Below are 18,959 nucleotides of genomic sequence, written 5' to 3'. Positions count from 1 at the left end.
TTACCGAATACCGGCACAAGGCTAATATATATATATATATATACACACACAAACACACACACACACACACACACACACACACACACACACACACACACACACACACACACACACACACACACACACACACACACACACACACACACACACACACACACACACACACACACACACACACACACACACACACACACACACACACACACACACACACACACACACACACACACACACACACACACACACACACACACACACACACACACACACACACACACACACACACACACACACACACACACACACACACACACAATCCCAGCTTGTTGACACAAATATCCAATCAGCCAATCACATGGCATCAACTCAATGCATTTAGGCATGTATACGTTGTCGAGACAATGTGCTGAAGTTCAAACCAAGTATCAGAATGAGGAAGAAAAATGATTTAAGTCACTTTAAACATGGTTGTTGATGCCAGACAGGCTGGTCTGAGTATTTCTGAAACTGCTGATCAACTGAGATTTACACGCACAAGCATCTCTAGAGTTTATAGGGAATGATCCAAAATAGAGAAGATATTCACTGAGCGGCAGTTCTGTCTGTGAAAATGCTTTGTTGATGTCAGAGGTCCGAGGAGAATGGCCAGACTGGTTTGAGCTGATAGAAAGGCAACTAAACACTCGTTACAACCAAGTTACGCAGAAGAGCAACTAAACACACAACACGTTGAACCTTGAAGCCGATGGGCTACAACAACAGAAGACCACACCAGATACCACTCCTGTCAGCTACCTGTAAGAACAGAAAAATGAGGCTACAGTTCACACTAGCTCACCAAAATTGGACAGCAGAAGATTGGAAAAAAGTTGCCTGGTCTGATAAGTCTTTCTGCTGCGACATTTAGATGGTAGTGGCAGAATTTGGCGTAAAGCATGGATCCATCCTGCTTTATATTAATGGCTCAGGCTGGTGATGGAGTAATGGTGTGGAGGATATTTTCTTGGCACACTTTGTGCTTTTTAGTACCAACTAATCATCATAAATCCCACAGCCTACCTGAGCATTGTTACTGACCATATCCATCCTGTTATGACTAATGTGTACCCATCATGTCATGGCTACTTCCAGCTGGGTAACGCGCCATGTCACAAAGCTCAAATCATCTCCATCTGGTTTCTTATACCTTGTTTAATATATGCCATGAAGAATTAAGGCAGTTCTGAAAGCAAAATAACCAAAATACTATGTCCAATATTTGAAGTGTGGTAACCGTAGTATAAGCAGAATAATTGACTCCGGGCCATTGAATTATTAGAAAATAATGCACACCTGAGGTGGTGATGCATGATATATGATGCCGATATATTTTCTAATAATTCACACTATTAACTAGCTGCTATTAACATGCATATTTCTAGCATGTTGGCTGTATATTAGTACTTATAAAGCACATATTCATGCCTTATTCTGCATGACAATATTTTAGATCCCTTAACCCTACCCCATACATACACTTAACAACTACCTTACTAACTATTAATAAGCAGCAAATTAGGAGTTTATTGAGGGAAAACTCTTAATTAACAGTAAATATGTGTTCCCTAATCTAAAGTGTTACCATTATTCCTTACTTATTATATTATATGTTTATAATTTTTTAACAATTGACACTAATAACTACATGTTAATTCATAATTATTATTATTAATTAATATTTATGATTTAATTAATAAATATAATATTTTTGCGCAGTTGCAACACATTTTATAACCTCAAAAGAGCATGTCATTAAATGTTCAAAAGGACAAATCGTCTGATATTTTTAATAGACTTGTTCATCTAGACAGTCTTGAGAGTCTTGCAAACTATTGTTTTCCTTCTGCTGACACAACACAGTCATAAATGGAACAGTAAAATGTATATTTTTTTCACTTTAGGAATCGTTCCAATCTACCACATCACTAGAAAATCAGCATTTTCAGAAAGGCATGGGACACTGTAAAAAACCTTGACAAATTCTCCTTACATTTACTTTGGTTAGATTATTTGGTCTTGACAAACAAAGTGGTTTCTGTTTTCTTTTTGTGAACTTGTCTCAGCTTTCTTCTAGTGTCGACTAAAACACAAAACTAAGGACTGACTGCCAAGATTTCTACTAAGATGCCAGTGAAAACTCAGAATAGAGAAAAGCCTAAGATATTGCTATGGCAATATCTGCTGATGTCTTTTCAATCAAAATATTTCATTCCAACACACAAGAAAATAACTGAATATACATGAGATTCATGTTTCTACATTTCATATGAAGTAAAAGTTCATTTTTGTGCCCAGAGTCAAGCAACACCTGCTTAAGATAGCTAAAGCATGTTTGGATGCACTAAAACTTATGCAAAGTCAGTGGCGTGTTGTTGTTGTTTTTTTCTCTTTCCCCGTAGGCACTGCTCTTTGTTCTTCTAATTACAGCCGAAACAGCGAAAAATGATAGCAACGGTGAGAAGTACTGGAAGGTAGATTTCAGAAGCAACATGATTTAAACAAGGAGCTGGAAGCTGTGTAAATACCCATCAGGAAAGATACTCATTAAAGTTTAATGCAAGAGTCGGAAATCAAACCCAAGATGAGCGTAAAACAGCAAATATGTATCTAAGCGCACCTAAGAGTGAGATAACAGTTGATAACAGTCATAAAACTTCAGCCTAAACAACCATAGCGAGTGTAATGATGGAAGAAATTCTGTTAAACTGAAAATCAGAAGTGTGGTTCTTAACGGCTGTGAAAAGAAATAGAAAATGTTGTTATTATTTAATTTATGTTGTTTCAAACCTGTATGATATTTTGAAGAATCTTGGTAACCAAATCCCTTTGATTACAACGGACTTACATTGTGTGGACAAAAAAAAAAAAGAAAGAAAGAAAAGAAAAGCAGTGTTTGTAGTAAACAAATCCATCATTACGACATTTTTCATTTCAAACAGAGTCCTCTATCCATAAAATTTCTTTCTCCAGTGAAAAAATTGTCTCGTCTAAATCAGGAGAGAAAAACAGTATGTACAGATCAAGCACCATAGATTTTGATGTGAGAGGAAACAGATGAACTTTTTCACTGGAGGAAGTGTTATTATGGACTGAAGTTATGTGAATTACTTGTGGATATTGTGATGATTCTGACGGCACCCATTCACTACAGAGGATCCATTGGTGAGCAAGTGATGTAATGCTAAATTTCTCCAAATTTGTTCTAATGAATAAACTCATCTACATCTTGGGAAGGACTGAGGGTGAGTAAATTTTCAGAAAATTCTCATTTTTGGGTGAACTATTCTTTTAAGACGTACAATTACATGTATACAATATCACTCAGCTCATGAAACCAAAAAAGTGGACATTTTCCAAAGTCAAAAAAAGCAAGGCATCTCAAATACGAATATGCATTGACTCTAAGATATATGGTGAAGTATTCTGAAAAGTGTGGATGAAAGGAAGTACCTTTGAGGTCCAGGTTGCGGGCTCCATTGGAGTGTTGCGTGACCATGCGGGAGTCGATCTTGAGCATGTGCACATTGCTGTCATCGCGGGACACCATCACGTTGTGCCACTGGTTGTCATTGAGCGGCTTGTCGGAGTTGCCCTTCATGAGCGACGGCCCATTGCCCAAGTCAAAAACATAATGGATGTACCTGCAATACATCAGTTCCCCTGTCAATCAAACAGCCCAGTGGAATCAGGCAACCCTCTTTAGGATGACAATACTGCCTTTTTGCTTCCAAATCAATATCTGTAATAAGGTTTGAAATACTGGCACAGACAGACTTCCGCCCTGTCAGATGCTCAGTGTGCAGCCACAGTAAACAGCTTACAGTCTTCTGCAAAGTATAACTTCAACTTCAACACACTGTGGCTCCATATATTATATAGGCATTTCTTTTGATGCTTTGAAATTGTTTGCATATATTTCACTATATTTTATTTAGTGATATTCTTTTTTATTTTTTTTAGTCAGACGTTTGTCAATGATAAATGTGCTTTGGCTGATAACTAATATGCCAATAATATATACACACACACACACATATATACAGTATATATACAATAAGCATAATATATGCTACCATATCAGTTATCAGCTAGTATTTGATTTTTTTTTTTTACATTTATTTATTGTTTCTGTAGAACTCCAAAAAAAAAAAAAAAACATATACATACAAATCACTGTAGTTTCCAGATTAAATTAACACTAGTGGCATTAAAACACTAATAACTTTTATTCCTTTTCACACTAGTTGTGATTACGATTATCAATTAATAAAGACTTATTTTCACACATTTCCTTGCACAAAAATATGTTATGACCTCAATTTTTTTCACCATAGTGCATGATTTTTTTTTTTGACGTTGCCTCACATAACCAGTTCCATATGTATAGCTCTTCTGATTAGTAAAATTGCTCAGGAGCTCACCTGTTACAGCTTTGCACTTGTGATGTGCAGTGCTCGTGTAACACCAGTCAAGATAAAAAGACTCGAAGCAAGCTAAAATAGTATGGTTGCTTCAGCAATGTATTTGTATCTCTCACGTTTGCTTGTGTTAACACTATCTGTTAGGGTTAAGGTAGCGTTTAGTGTAGGCGGTACTGTATTTTCAAATGCAATAGAAGATTAGCTTATTACAAACTGCCATGATACATACAAACACCAACAAAATAAAACTTTGCCAGATTCATGTTAATCTGTTTAAATCTAAGCACCACTGGACATTTCACTTTGAAAGTGTCGCGAAACGTAAAGCATAGCAATACCATTTTGCAGAAATGTCGCCACAGGCAAGTTTTTCCAATGAGCCCAGGTTGGATAATTTCCAAATCTTTCAAGAAAGACTTACCGTGAGCTTCGGGTTGTTTAGCAGTGAAATATGCCTTATGAGAAATCATCTTTCCTCATAGAATGGGGAATTTCAGCAATAGAGCTCAAAAGTAACTGCAGCAGTAGTTCAATCCCTCATAAGACATTGAATACACTGTCTTGTACCTTTTTTATGCCTTTCAAATACTTTTTTGCTTTCAATTGAATGTTAAAATACTGCGATAACTCTTTATTGTAGAATTGTCTGAAATGCCTAAATGTGAAAAAATACTTCCAGAACTAAGACACTCTTGCACTGTATTCAAACCAATGCCAAAAAAAAGCAGTGTTCGATACCAACAAGGTCATGGAGATATACAGTGCACTGCTAATATTAATTCAAACTACTGTATAAACATTAGAATTTGGAAATGCTGGAAGTTGCTCTAAGTTCATACATCAAGATACTGCAGAGAAAGAAAGAAAGAGAGAGAGAAAGAAAATGTGCTCATTAGCGCTCTCTCATTTCACATGCTTGTGCAGACTCCGGTGAGAGGCAAGGCCACCTGCTGTCTAATTGCTTACTGAATGACTGACTTTCTGGACCACTGCGGTTGAGGAAGTTAAACATCTGAGGCACCTTCCCCTTTTCACTATTCGTTTTTGCCCAGTGGAATAAAAATCTATCAGCAATTCAGGTTGGTGTACCTGCTATGTTAGGCATAAGCAGCATGATTGAACTGAAAAATCTTTTACTAGACTGATGGGAAAAAATATCTGATTCGAGACTGCGGATCTCCCATGTGGCGGCTTTGGCATGTGGGTTGGGAACAGAGTGGGCTGCCAATAAATAGAATACCGTTAATCAAATAACACTTACATTACATGTGATTAAAAGCTGCTCTTTTTTCATCAAGGTCACCAGTGCTTACTTTATCTTTTCGAAATGGATTTGCACTTTTCTTGTGAGCCGATTACAGTATCTGAGGCTTAGAATAGCGATCCACGCAATCATTCCTCTGAAATTGCTCTTGATTGACGAGCAGACACAGTCGCCTCAGAGTCATCGGGCGTACACTTGAACGTCAAAGAATAACTCACGGTGAGCTCCTTCCTAGCAGATACCGATCAGCATTTACGCATAACCAAAAGCAACTCATGCAGAATTTGTTTAAATTTAAATATGGCCCCTATCCTGTGATGATTCATCAAGCGATTCTCCTCCTCCTTGTACCTTTAACTAAATGCCAAGGAGACAAATGTGCGAATCTTATAATGCGACTTGACTCACCCTCCCACGGCTATGATTCACATCCAAGTAATGTCTCTTAACTAATCGCAAACTTAAACGCGCTGTTTAGCGTGGCGGCTTAACTTCATCTGGATGTCTCTCATATACTGAAGTGTGTACCTAGCTGCTTGCATGTGATCCCTCGAATATCTGCAGTGTCTTCTGGGAGTTTCTGCAATAATATCTGCATCTCGCTCTCCTACAGAAACAACTGTGCGTTAGTTCTGTCGGAAAAGGCCTTTGAGCTCTAACTTTCTCGGGACTGACGTTTGTATGCTGAAGGATGAGATCACCAACAATCTGGGTAATGTACTGAAGATGAACTTTGAGCTGTCAGTGGGAATGTCTCAATATCTGGATTTACAATTTCACATGGCTGGGAGAGTATAAGAAAAGACTTGTTTTCAGTCTCAAGGGCTTTTTCTTCCTCTCAGTGGTTCCTACAGAATCCCACCTACCCAGGTTCAAACCCATAACTGATCTAAAAATTACAATGCTAATTTGGTAACATATTGCAAGGTTTTAAAGACTGATTTATTATGTTATCTATTTCTAATAAAATATTTATTACAAAAAAAACTGCAAAGTATAGATGAAGAGTATTGTGAGTCATATTCAGTGAGTTCGTTCAGCGAAGGATTCACCAAGCTGTTCCAAAACCTATTGAATCTTTCTATATACTGCCTACACAAACAGCTAACTTGTAAGAAAGCATGCTAACTGATATAAATCCTTTTAAGTGATTGATTTGGAACACTCCATGTTCAAAACTCAACTTAATTTTAACAGAGTTTGACTAACAACACAATACACAAATACACAAAACATGAAGTGGCCAAAGCATGAAGTCTTAAGAAGCATAATTAAGATGCCTACCTTTAAAGGCACCTTAAAATGCAGGTCGCTAGACTTTGGAACAAAGCCTGTAAGTTTTTTGCGAAATTGATTAAACAAAACAAATTTGTTCATGAAACGGACTACACTAGATAAGCTGTATATTTTTGCGTGCAGCCAACAAGAATGAGAAAGTATTGTCTTAATATTATTTCACAATACACAGTCTTTTTCATCACATTCAAATGAGATGGCAAATGAACGATTTAGAGAATAATATGATTTCCTTTGCTGTAGCGCCGTAGAATAGTTCAGGAAACTTCACTTTCTGCTAAGGTGTCTTTCTCTCTGTCTCTCAGGCCTCAGGCTTTCCATCACGTATGGCTAAGGTTTAACTTTATATTGCACTCTAATTTCATCTCTCTCTCTTTTCTCAATCAGGTAGTTCTCAACGTTATTATCATTTCATAATACCCTGCCTATTTCAGAAATTTCTAGTTCCTTATTTGTGCAGTAATGTTAAGAAATCTCCTATTCTCATCTCTTCTTTATAGTTCCCATCTCAACTTCACACTTTAATTAAATGTCTTTTATTAATAGGATTTTAATGCTTAATGCTGTTTTTAGTAATATGAGCATGGCCAATAGTGACATGCTCCTCTGACTAAGCCAAAAACTTTAATAATGAACGCATTTTGTTCAATTAGCTTTTGGTCTGATTGGTTTGAAGCAGCAGAAGGCGGAGTCAAACGCTGAATCTTTACAGTTCAGCCATTTTACTCTTTCCCCGCCAAACATGGAAATTTACGGGTTTCCGAGTTTTCACTGTTATACGCTAGGGGGCGCTATTACACATCTCCTGAATGAGTCTGCAAAGTGCCGATCAAAAACACAGACCAGGAAGACGCAGAAACGAGCGATCTCATATGTATGCATATGCATATGAAAAATAATGCGATCATCAACACTAACCACATATAAATGAAAACTGCCTTATGTTACAGGGTGAAATGTCAATCCAGAAATTGGTAAAGGCTTGTGCAAACTTTGGGAGTATTGTTGGAAGCCATCTACTGCATCTTTGCTTTGATAATATTACTGAATATCATCCAGATGAAGTACTAATACTAGCACTTACCTATTCTATTCTGTTCTGTTCTATTCCATTGTATTATATAAAAAATAAAAAATAAAAAAAAACTAGCTACGTGTACTGTGCTAGACTAACTGAGACTTGTCATGTCACTTGTATACTGTTGTTGTTCTCTCGTTGTTCTGATTGCTTCTATTGTTCTCATTTGTAAGTCTCTTTGGATAAAAGCTGCTAAATGATTAAATGTAAATGTATTTGACAAAAATGGGATTTTCTCAGCTTTTTGCTCAAAATGTTGCTTTTTTATTAAACCTACATTCAAGTGTTCATAAAAACAATGCTTGAAGCTAGAATAAAACACATTTTTTTTGCTTGTTTGAAAGTAGGGGGTCTGATCTTTATTTTGATATATTGCATGTTTGAGACAACAAAATATTCTGGGGGCCATGAAATTTCAGTGAAAATCAGCAAAAACGCTTGGGGAAAGAGTTAAAGATCCCATGAAATCAATTGATCACATTTCTCTTTTCTAAGCACATTTTGGCAGAACATTTTTTTTTTTTTTAATGCAGTAGGAGAGGCTTTTTCACTTGAGAGCATTTGATTGGACAAAAATTTGTGTATTGCAAGATTAATATTTGAATATGATTTTTAAAATATTTTTGGTATGTTTTCACAGAAGAGAAATGCTGTAAATCAGTGTTGTTACTGTTATTAAAACCAATTTTTGTTAACTGAAAATTGAAATTAAAAAAACTTAAGCTTAAAACAACATAACAATTGGAAATGTTGCCTTTGCAACTAACCACATAAAAACAGTTTAAGTTGAAGTAATATTACTAAAATTGAAATGAAAAAATAAAGCTAACAAAAATATTAAAACATACTAAAATTAAAATGAAATCTGAAAATACAAAAATAAAAGTTTATTATCATATAAAATATCAATAAATACTATAATATTATATAAATAATGCAAAAGTAGCTCTGCTGCCCATTTTAAATGTGTATATCTGCTAAAAGGGATTTTTTTGTAAATAAACTAAAAGCAAAAATATTTAAATTTGAATTTCATGGGGCTGTCATTCAAACTTTGGTGTTGTAATATAATCTTCTTTTTTTTTTCACTCACTCACCCCTTCACAAGCTCGATCACGATAAAGTCACTGCCGTCTCCAGAGTTAAACAGCATCAGACCGTCAGGACTGGTGGTCTTGAACTGGAAGAAGAGGTGCATGGAGGCGTAAGCCTGCAGGGTGGACAGCGCCACATAGCTGGCTCGATTCCGGAAGCTGACGGGATCTGCCACGATGCGGCGCATGCCAAAGCGGGCGTTGAGCTCGCAGTAAGAGATGTCACCATTCTTGCACTGGTCTAGGTACGGCATGCCGTTGAAAGAGAGGCCCTGCAGGTGGCCGATGAAGTTGGAAGGCATGACTGAGATAAAGCGCCGCTCGGTCATGATGCCCGTCTCTATGTGGTGGAACTCCAGCTGCGTATGTACTCCGCTCATCTGGCCTGTGGCGGAACCAAACACGCTCGATTAGTCAGGTCTGGGAGCTGATGATATGAGGGAATGGCGTGCTGCCTGAGCCCATCCCAAGGCAAGTACAGCTTTTGATGTTCAATTCAGAGTTGGATGTGTGGTTAACGCTGAACTTGCAATGTGCAATATGAATCTAAACCTGAAAAACTGTACTATATATAATCTCTCAGTTGTCACCACAACGATAAATGAATAACACTCTGCCATAACTAGACATGATGTGACAAGTTTTAAGAGTCAAGCAAGTCTGTATACACTGAACGTGAAAATCCATATGGTAACTCTCTGTGAGAATTATTCAGTTATTCACTGAAAATTGTGAGTCATTATAGAAATAACGATTTCTGAGTGAATTATTCTTCTGAGTCAAATTTGTCAGTGGATTGGATGATTCATTTCACAAATGCAGTCTGAAAAGTTTGATTCAAAAATCTATTTTAGACCAATTAGATTTCATTGTTTCACAGTTGTAGCTGCTTTCCTGCAATTAACAAAATGTCAACAAAATATCTGAAATGCCTCTTCTCATTTGGTCACTTTAATGGATCACACCTGATTAGGATACAGTAAGTGTGTTTGCATAAACTTTAAATGTTTAATTTTGGTCAGACTAAAGCAAAAATAATTTGAAATGTCATGTAATGTGCATTGCATCATAGGGCTTTTCACACTGCACTTAACCCCGGGTTATCACTGTTCTAAACACCACTTTTTAACTATTTCAAGTGTGAAAAGCCCTTATGTGTAGTACCTACCAAAAGTTTGGGGTGGGTACAATTTTTTTGTTTATAAAAGAAGTCTCTTAAGCTCACCAAAGCTGGATTTATTTGATCAAAATACAGTAAAACGGTCATATTGAGAATATTATAAAAAATTAAAAATATATATATTTTAAATGTAATTTATTGCTGGGATGGCAAAGCTTTCAGCAGCCATTACTCCAGTCTTCAGTGTCATGATCCTTCAGAAATCAGTCTAATATGCTAATTAATTTGATGCTTAAGAAACATTTCTTATTATTATCAATGTCTTTGATGAATTGAAAAGTTAATAAACAGCTTTTATTAGAAATGTTTATTTTTATAACAATGTAAAAGTCCTTACTGTGACTTTTAATCATTTTATTGTACCCTTGCTGAATAAAAGTATTAATGTCTTTCAAAAAATCTTTTTTTTTTCAGGATTCTTTGATGAATAGAAAGTTTAGAAGAACAGCTTTTATTTGAAATATAGATCTTTTGTAACATAAAAAATGTATCTTCTCTCATTATTGATTAATATATGAAGAAAAGTATTAATTTTCTTCAAAAACAATCTTACTTTTTTCAGGATTATTTTCTTTGAAGTTCAAAAGAACAGTTTTTATTTGAAATATAAATCTTTTGTATCATTAGAAGTGCCTTTACTGTCACTGCTGATTAATAATAAAGTGCTTATTTAAAAAAATATATATATATCTTGCTGACCCCAAACTTTGAGTATTTGGACATACAGACTGTATCGCCTATGCAAAAGCACACTGAAGCTTGGTTATAACTATAATAACTGTCCATGTATCCATATACAGTACATATACAGTGCGTGTGAGGTCTTCCTCTCACCCTCCACAGTCACATTGTCAACAGAGAGCTGCAGGCTCTTCCCACGGCGCACCACCTTCACAGAGTGCCACTCATTGTCATTCAGCTTCTGCCCTGCGAACAGAGTCTCCGGTCCTTTACCTGCAGAGAGAGAGGGCCAAAGTCACACACCGCTGCAAGCTTCCTGTCTTATCAATACAGCACAGTCTACCTCACAGGCCTGCTGCTCTCACCTCACACACACATACAAATACAGAACTGACAGGACATAGCTACAAACTCAAACATTTCCAGAGAGAGCGCACACACGCATACCGACACTCATGAGCATACCTACACATTCAAACACGCTCATTTACATTTCACACAACCAGGCGCCCACACAAAACATACATACCGACACGCTCCTTAAGGAGAATCGTGACACGTACATATGCTGTTCCGCTAACTCTTTCTGTATAGGGTAAATATATTTATTCTTTAAGACATATGGACCAGTATTGACATTCTACCTTCGAAAAAATATGTTTCTGTACACATACTAACAGTTTTATTATCATCCTCAAGATCCCATTTATGCTGAAATGGTTCTTTGTGTAAGAGTTTAGGATTCTTTATTCCCGCCTTTTTTGTTTTTCAAATCTGTAACGGTCAAATGATTTTCTGCAGCTCAACCATCCAAATACACAGACTGTCAACACAACCTCAACAGATAAATGATTTCAGTCTACATTTTAACTTTTAAATGTAACTGGTAACCATTTCCTACCAATCATGTTTTTTTTCTCTTTTTAGTTTTTAACAGAACAGGTAAGTGTGACCAACTTGGTTGAGAATAGTTTTCTGTTCTTCTCCACTAAGTAACAGGTATATTAAATAAATGATCCATATTGTTATTGTATACACATACATACATCTTTAGTGTCACAAAATCCTTCAGAAATCATTGTAATATGCTGATTTGAAGCTCAAACAACAGTTCCTATTATTATCAATGATGAAAACAGTATTTTAAATATTTCAATATTTTAAGGTAACTGTAATTTATTGTACTGTACTGTACTGTGTATTTTTTTGATTCTTTGATGAAAATATAGTTTAAAAGAGTAGCATTTATTTAAAATAAAAATGTCTTTACTGTCTCTTTAACTGATTTATTTAATGCATCCTTGCTCTATAAAAGAAAAATAATTCTTACTGTAATGTAAATGTATACTGTTCCCTGCTGGTGGAATGACCTGTCCAATTCGATCCGAGCAGCTGAGTCTTTATCCATCTTCAAGAAATGGCTTAAGAAAGATCTCTTCCATCTACACTTGACTCTCTAACACTAGCACTCTCTACTCTATCCACTTGTTTTCTTTTTATTTATAAAAAAATGACCCTCTAACACTAGAACACTTGAATACGTGTACTGTGTTAGATGAACTTGTCACAGCACTTACGTACTATTGCTTTTTTGTTGGTTTGATTGCTTCTGTTGTTCTATATTGTATATACAGTGGGTACGGAAAGTATTCAGACCCCCTTAAATTTTTCACTCTTTGTTATATTGCAGCCATTTGCTAAAATCATTTAAGTTATTTTTTTTTCCTCATTAATGTACACACAGCACCCCATATTGACAGAAAAACACAGAATCGTTGACATTTTTGCAGATTTATTAAAAAAGAAAAACTGAAATATCACATGGTCCTAAGTATTCAGACCCTTTGCTCAGTATTTAGTAGAAGCACCCTTTTGATCTAATACAGCCATGAGTCTTTTTGGGAAAGATGCAACAAGTTTTTCACACCTGGATTTGGGGATCCTCTGCCATGTTTATATATATATATATATATATATATATATATATATATACATATATTTCCGCCACTGAATTAATAATAAGGTAATTGTAACTTTTTATCTCATAAGTTTGACTTTTTTCTCACAATTGCGAGTTTACATCAAAAAGTCAAAATTGTGAGATATAAACTCACAATTGCGAGTTATAAAGTCAGAATTGCAAGTCTTATCTATTGATTCTGACTTTTTTCTCAGAATTTTGAGATATAAACTCACAATTGCGAGTTATAAAGTCAGAATTGCAAGTCTTATCTATTGATTCTGACTTTTTTCTCAGAATTTTGAGATATAAACTCACAATTGCGAGTTATAATGTTCAATTCTGAGGGGAAAAAAAGACTGATATTTTCTTCGTTGATTCGTATGGATTTCCCCAACAGCTGAACCTAAACATCATCACATCACCGCCTACAGTATGTGTGATTGCTAAAAGCTATTTTTCATCTCCAGCTGCCAGTTTAGTTCTGCTATTGTCTAAACTACTATATAAAACAATCTTGTATTCTCCTTTACATGTGTCATTTACAGATACAAACCGCATTGATTCGGTGTCTTAAAATCATTCAAAAGCAAAAAGAATAAAAAACACAAGTGCAGCAGTTCTGCTCATTATAACAGAGAGTGACTGGTGATATCTGAGCATTTGTGTGTAACACGAGACAAACGCATTATACTTAAACTGAATTGAAATGAAATTGAATTGGCCCCTGGCATGTGTATAATCATCTTGGCTCAGGAGTTTTATGGCCGAGGAACAAAACTGTACTGTGCCTCGGTACACAGGTTTAAAGTGACAGTATACACAAACCGAATCCCTCACAGACCTCAAGAGTGCAACCGGCGACACAAAACCAGTGAATGTTTGCCGATAATATGCTAAAGTAACGGTTTTGAGAAGCGCCTGCTGCGGCCTCGGTTGGCGCGTGCTCAGAGGCGCCTGGGGTGCTTGTGGAAAAATGGGTCAGGCCAATGCAGCTGCCTCAGCCTTCATCGTGCGAGCAGCTAGAGCCTGACATGGTGGTTCAAAGCTCCTCAGACTGCGCTGCTGGCTACTCTAATTGGCTCTGCTGGAGTCAACAGACCCTCCGAGGAACAACGTCAGCCTATTTGTAGGGGTGTTGTAGCACTCGAAATCTGATGAACCTTCCACGGATTACTTCGTATAAGCAAAACAGCTGGTATTAATCTGGTAGGCAATCTGTTTGCGGCTCAAAATCGCACTATAGATTACATACCTGTGAGTAAAACTCGTAACGACCAGGTATGTGTGACATTCTTTGCATTGGAGTGAGTCGGTGTCATATCATCCCTCTAATTAGCTCTTCTAACTCTGAAAAAAAACCTGGAATAAGCGAGCAGGAGGCAGAGAGAGGGGGAGTTGTCGTCCTACACCTTCTGGCAGCTTGTTAATTACATTTAAATCGTTGCCCATCCCTGCTTTTAAATCTAAGATCGCACACGTCGCTTCGGCTCGGCCTAGCATTACTCAGCATTTCGGATGAAACTACGACAGCATAAACAAATTCAAGTACAAATAAAACTTCTGCATGTAAGCAAACACGAGTTAGAACAGTGCTAGATATAAAGAAACGTTCGTTATAATGCAGATCTTCCTATCAAACTTTGATGAACAGCTTCAGGCGTTGTCAATTATTCATCAAAACCTAATGTTAACTTAACATTAATGTGTGATTTTTGCAAGGTAACGTCATCTGGATGTGCTTCGTATTCATGACTACTCTGTGTTAAACTGTTTAAAATGCACATCATGGTGAGAAGACTTCCAACAGATGGCAGAGGGCCCTAATTGGGTATAATTTACTTTAACTACCAGCATTTCTGTCTATTTAAAAGTCAATTAACATTTTACTGTCATTAAAACTTCCATCAGTCTAAATATGTTTGACATACCCATCGAGTTAATATTGAGAGCGTAGAGGGGACTGTGAAACACTTCCACAGGTTAACATATCAAATGGTCATGCACATCTGATTATGAATGTACTTATCCACATATGACCAAGCAGAGATTCATCATTATGAGCGATAAATCGTTGTTTTAGATCCTAAATAGCAGGCACGCCATAAAACTCAATATGTGTCATCAAATGCATTTACCATATTTTGCAATGTATTTGATGACAAGGATGTTAGACTCCCTAAACAGGGATGATTTGTAGATTCGGTTCTTCAAAAGGCACTTGAGCATTTGCAGAGCCTGAGACTCGGGAGAAACTAAATCTGAGGCTGTAATATATGGTGTTTGTTGCCACCTGGTGGTATAATTCATGCGATTATGTTATTTAAAAAAAGGGAAAGTTTCAGTCAGTGCTTAAACTGGGCTAAACTACAGTAATAGCCAAGTCTTAAAATACATATTACATAAATTAGATTTGTTTTTTTTCCCAATAAATAAATAAATAAAAATATCTTTACATGGGACCTATTTACATTTTCTCAGATCAGATAGCTATGATTTGTTAAAATGACAAATAAAAAAAGAATATAAATCTGATCTTCAATTCCCGCGCTATGTGCAAATTTAACAAAGTTCACATCAGATATGTGCTGCATTTTATGTATCTATGTTCTATTTGTTTATCTGTTATCTATTTATCTAATGTATTTATTTATGTTTGATATAAGCAACAGATGAGCATCATCAGCTCTGGTGAAATAATTTAGTGTTCACCACTTTAAATGAATACAACTGTGTGTTAAACATGAGAAGATGCTGTGGATTAAAGATGAGGTGAGTTTCATTTACGGTAGTTTGCACATGCTTGGTTACCGGGAGCCTTTCACATCTTTATTTTGTGCGCTTTTCCTTCTCGGGCGCATTCTGAAGGGCATTTAAACCTGATCTGTTCGCATTCGGAAAGCTATTCGATCAAAGAAAATGCATGAAATGGCCAAGCGTAAATAAGCCCACAAAAAGGGTAGGTTAGCGAGCAATTTTTCACACTAAAATCGTTTTAAAACATTGTTTGCATACTGTGGCTATACTATTAAAAAAAACTGCAATATTTACAAATTGCCCATTCCCCCATTCGCTTCTTTTATAAGTGCTCCCAGTGTAACCCAGATTTTTTTTTTTAAGAAGAAGAAGAAAAGGAGGGACAAGTGTAAAACATTCCTGTGCAAATTAACATTATTCCACAAGTGCAGTGAAATGAGCTTAATTTGGGTAAATCTGTGACTGTTAGCTTAACACAATATAAGTAGCCAAATATTTCATAAACAAATACAAAGGAGCTCAGGATGTGCACATCTGTGTGGGCCTACTTACTGCTTAAAAGCTCTGTGTAATGCCTCTGCAGTTTATTTAAACCAGCACATGATGCGTCATGCGTTTGTCATTGGAATCATTTTAACATTTAAGATGAAAAACATTCTACAAATCCAAATTTGCTGAGTCATTAAAACAGATGAATAAATCTGTGATGACGCATTTGAATGGTGAACATGTCAACATTTCCAATGCACAAAAGATTTTCATGGCTTTTTGGGAACCGTGTCCTGAAGCACAAACACCTACTGCCTCATGACTAATGAAGTACTAGAAAGACAAATCTCACAATTAGAGATGTAAATACTGTACGTGGCATGCATTTTAGTAGTGTACAATATCATAAACAAATGGAAAAAGCTTAAATCCTCAAACAAAGGAAAGAGGGTGAAATCACCTACTGTAGCCTCGTCATTTTTGACCCTGATGAAACAGACACAATGCACATCCACACACATTTTTGCTGTTATTGAAATGAGGACATACTACTGCTTACTGTATAAAGCCAAGTACAGAATAAATGTACCAATGTTAGCTGACATCATACTACTACATACTAATACATCCTACATTATGTTCATGAAATATTTGGCTACTTAGTGTTTAGTTACCAGTTACATCATATTCCAGAGAATTTCATTCATTTTTTTCTATTTTTACATCTATTTTTGTCCCTCTGACATACGCAACTAACAAAATGTATACACTACCATTTTAAAGAATTTAATATTTTTATTCAGCAAGGATGCATAAATCATGCATTAATCACTGTGTCACAGTGTCCATGAAAAAATATTAGGCAGCACAACTGTTTTCAATACTGACAATAAAAAGAAATGTTTCAGCATATTAGAATGATTTCTGAAGGATCATGTGACACTGAAGACTGGAGTAATGATGCTAAAAATTTAGCTTTTACAATTTTTTGAATGCATGAATGATATTTTAAAATATATTAGAATAGAAATTCCTTAGTTTACACTATTTTATGGTGCCCTTGTTACAGTGTAATTATACATGTAAGAACTGAGCAATATTAATTAATAACATGTACTTACAAAAGTGTTAGGTTATAGCATTTAATTATGCATAATTTTTGTCATTACTACAGTAAGTACACAATGACACTATAAAGCTAAGTATTACCAAATTAGTTAATTTAAATTGTAATAACATTTCAAAATATTGCTTTATTACTGTATTTTTATAAAATAAATGCAAGCTTGGTAAGCAAAATAGACTTTTCAAACACTTTAAAATGGTAGTATATATTTAGTTTTTTTTTGGGTTTTTTTCTAATCTGCAAGTAGGGTCAATAAACCCAAATGAATAAATACAAATAAAAGATCAACAGAAAGACAGATAGATACACTGCAAAAATGATTTTAATTAAATGTGTTACTTGCTGTTTATTTGTAATTAACTGTTGTTTCTAAACTTTTTTTATGGGAGTGGACAGAATGAAGTTGAATACATATAAATACATATAAAATGTAATAATATTTGGAAACACTTTATGGTAACACTTTCTATGAAGCCCATATTTATAATACATTATAAGGGTATTATCAAGGCATTATAATGAATGCATAATGCATTTTATAAAACCTTATAATATGCTATATAATTTTATGAATATTCATAATAACAGTTTTAATGTTTTATACTATTTACTTATTTGTGGTTATAGCTTTTAAGAGTATGTTGATTTATAACACACAGTGAACATGTTGCATCCACTTAAGTTACAATGGATTATATTTCTCATAGTTATAATGTATTATAAGTCTCATATCTTGCCATCGTTCTCATGCTACTTTACTTAAAGCAATCAATGACCACATAAGTATAGTAATAATAATAATAATAATTTTTTTTTTTTCCTCAAACAGCCATAAGATCAGATATCAGATCAGATGAATGTGTAATATAACACATTTGCTTTGAACTATTTTTATTGTAATATCAGTTTGACTATTTTGATGGCACCCTTTAGATAGCTGTTGATAAGTAACTCTGCAGTATTAGTAGTATGTCTGCTAAATATATGCTAACACTATATTTTGATGGTTCCCCAACAGACAAACTGACTATAAGTAACTGTCAGTTTGTCTGTAGGGGAACCAACCTAAGCCTACTAATACTCTGATGAGAGTTAGTTGACATGTAGTTGCAACGTTGCTTATAGTCAATAGACTAAGGGGACCATCAAAATAAAATGTAACCTAACATATAAACATTGCAGTTGTTTTTACAGTTGAAATTATTAACTTGCTCACATCAAAATTAATATTAGCCTCACAGGGAACACTCAAATAACACTCCACACCTAACCACTTACAAGTAGGGATATAATGATTCACTCAACTCATGATTCGATTCCATTCACGATTTTGATTTCACGAGTCGATTCGATTCACAATTTTTTTTTTTTTACAAAATGAGATTTAAGACAAATTATAAATTAAATGTATAATTTTATTATTGCTTGGACAAAATGCTGCACATTTTTTTGTGAAATTGAAATATAACACTATACTAATATAGCACTTGCATATTATTGCTCTTTTGTTGGTTTTGATTGCTTCTGTCCTCATTTGTAAGTTGCTTTGGATAGAAGCATCTGCTAAATGACAA

The 18,959-nt window shown here is 35.3% G+C and overlaps 1 protein-coding gene across 1 annotated transcript in view; it reads right to left on the bottom strand.

Annotated features, from left to right (window-relative positions):
• LOC107693770 (neurexin-2-like) overlaps positions 1 to 18,959 on the bottom strand; it is a 415,962-nt gene that overhangs the window by 224,803 nt on the left and 172,200 nt on the right. Inside the window, exons 15-17 of the mRNA XM_016493287.1 lie at positions 11,207 to 11,326; positions 9,196 to 9,577; positions 3,490 to 3,680 (exon numbers count right to left, since the gene is read on the bottom strand). Coding sequence (XP_016348773.1) covers positions 3,490 to 3,680; positions 9,196 to 9,577; positions 11,207 to 11,326 — 693 coding nt within the window. The remainder of the gene's footprint in view (positions 1 to 3,489; positions 3,681 to 9,195; positions 9,578 to 11,206; positions 11,327 to 18,959) is intronic.

This window comes from Sinocyclocheilus anshuiensis, unplaced genomic scaffold (assembly GCF_001515605.1).
Source record: "Sinocyclocheilus anshuiensis isolate Anshui unplaced genomic scaffold, SAMN03320099.WGS_v1.1 scaffold817, whole genome shotgun sequence".
NCBI classification, from domain to species: Eukaryota; Metazoa; Chordata; class Actinopteri; order Cypriniformes; family Cyprinidae; genus Sinocyclocheilus; species Sinocyclocheilus anshuiensis.
Note: the sequence above shows the minus strand (reverse complement) of the source record. Positions and strands in the feature narration are given on the sequence as shown.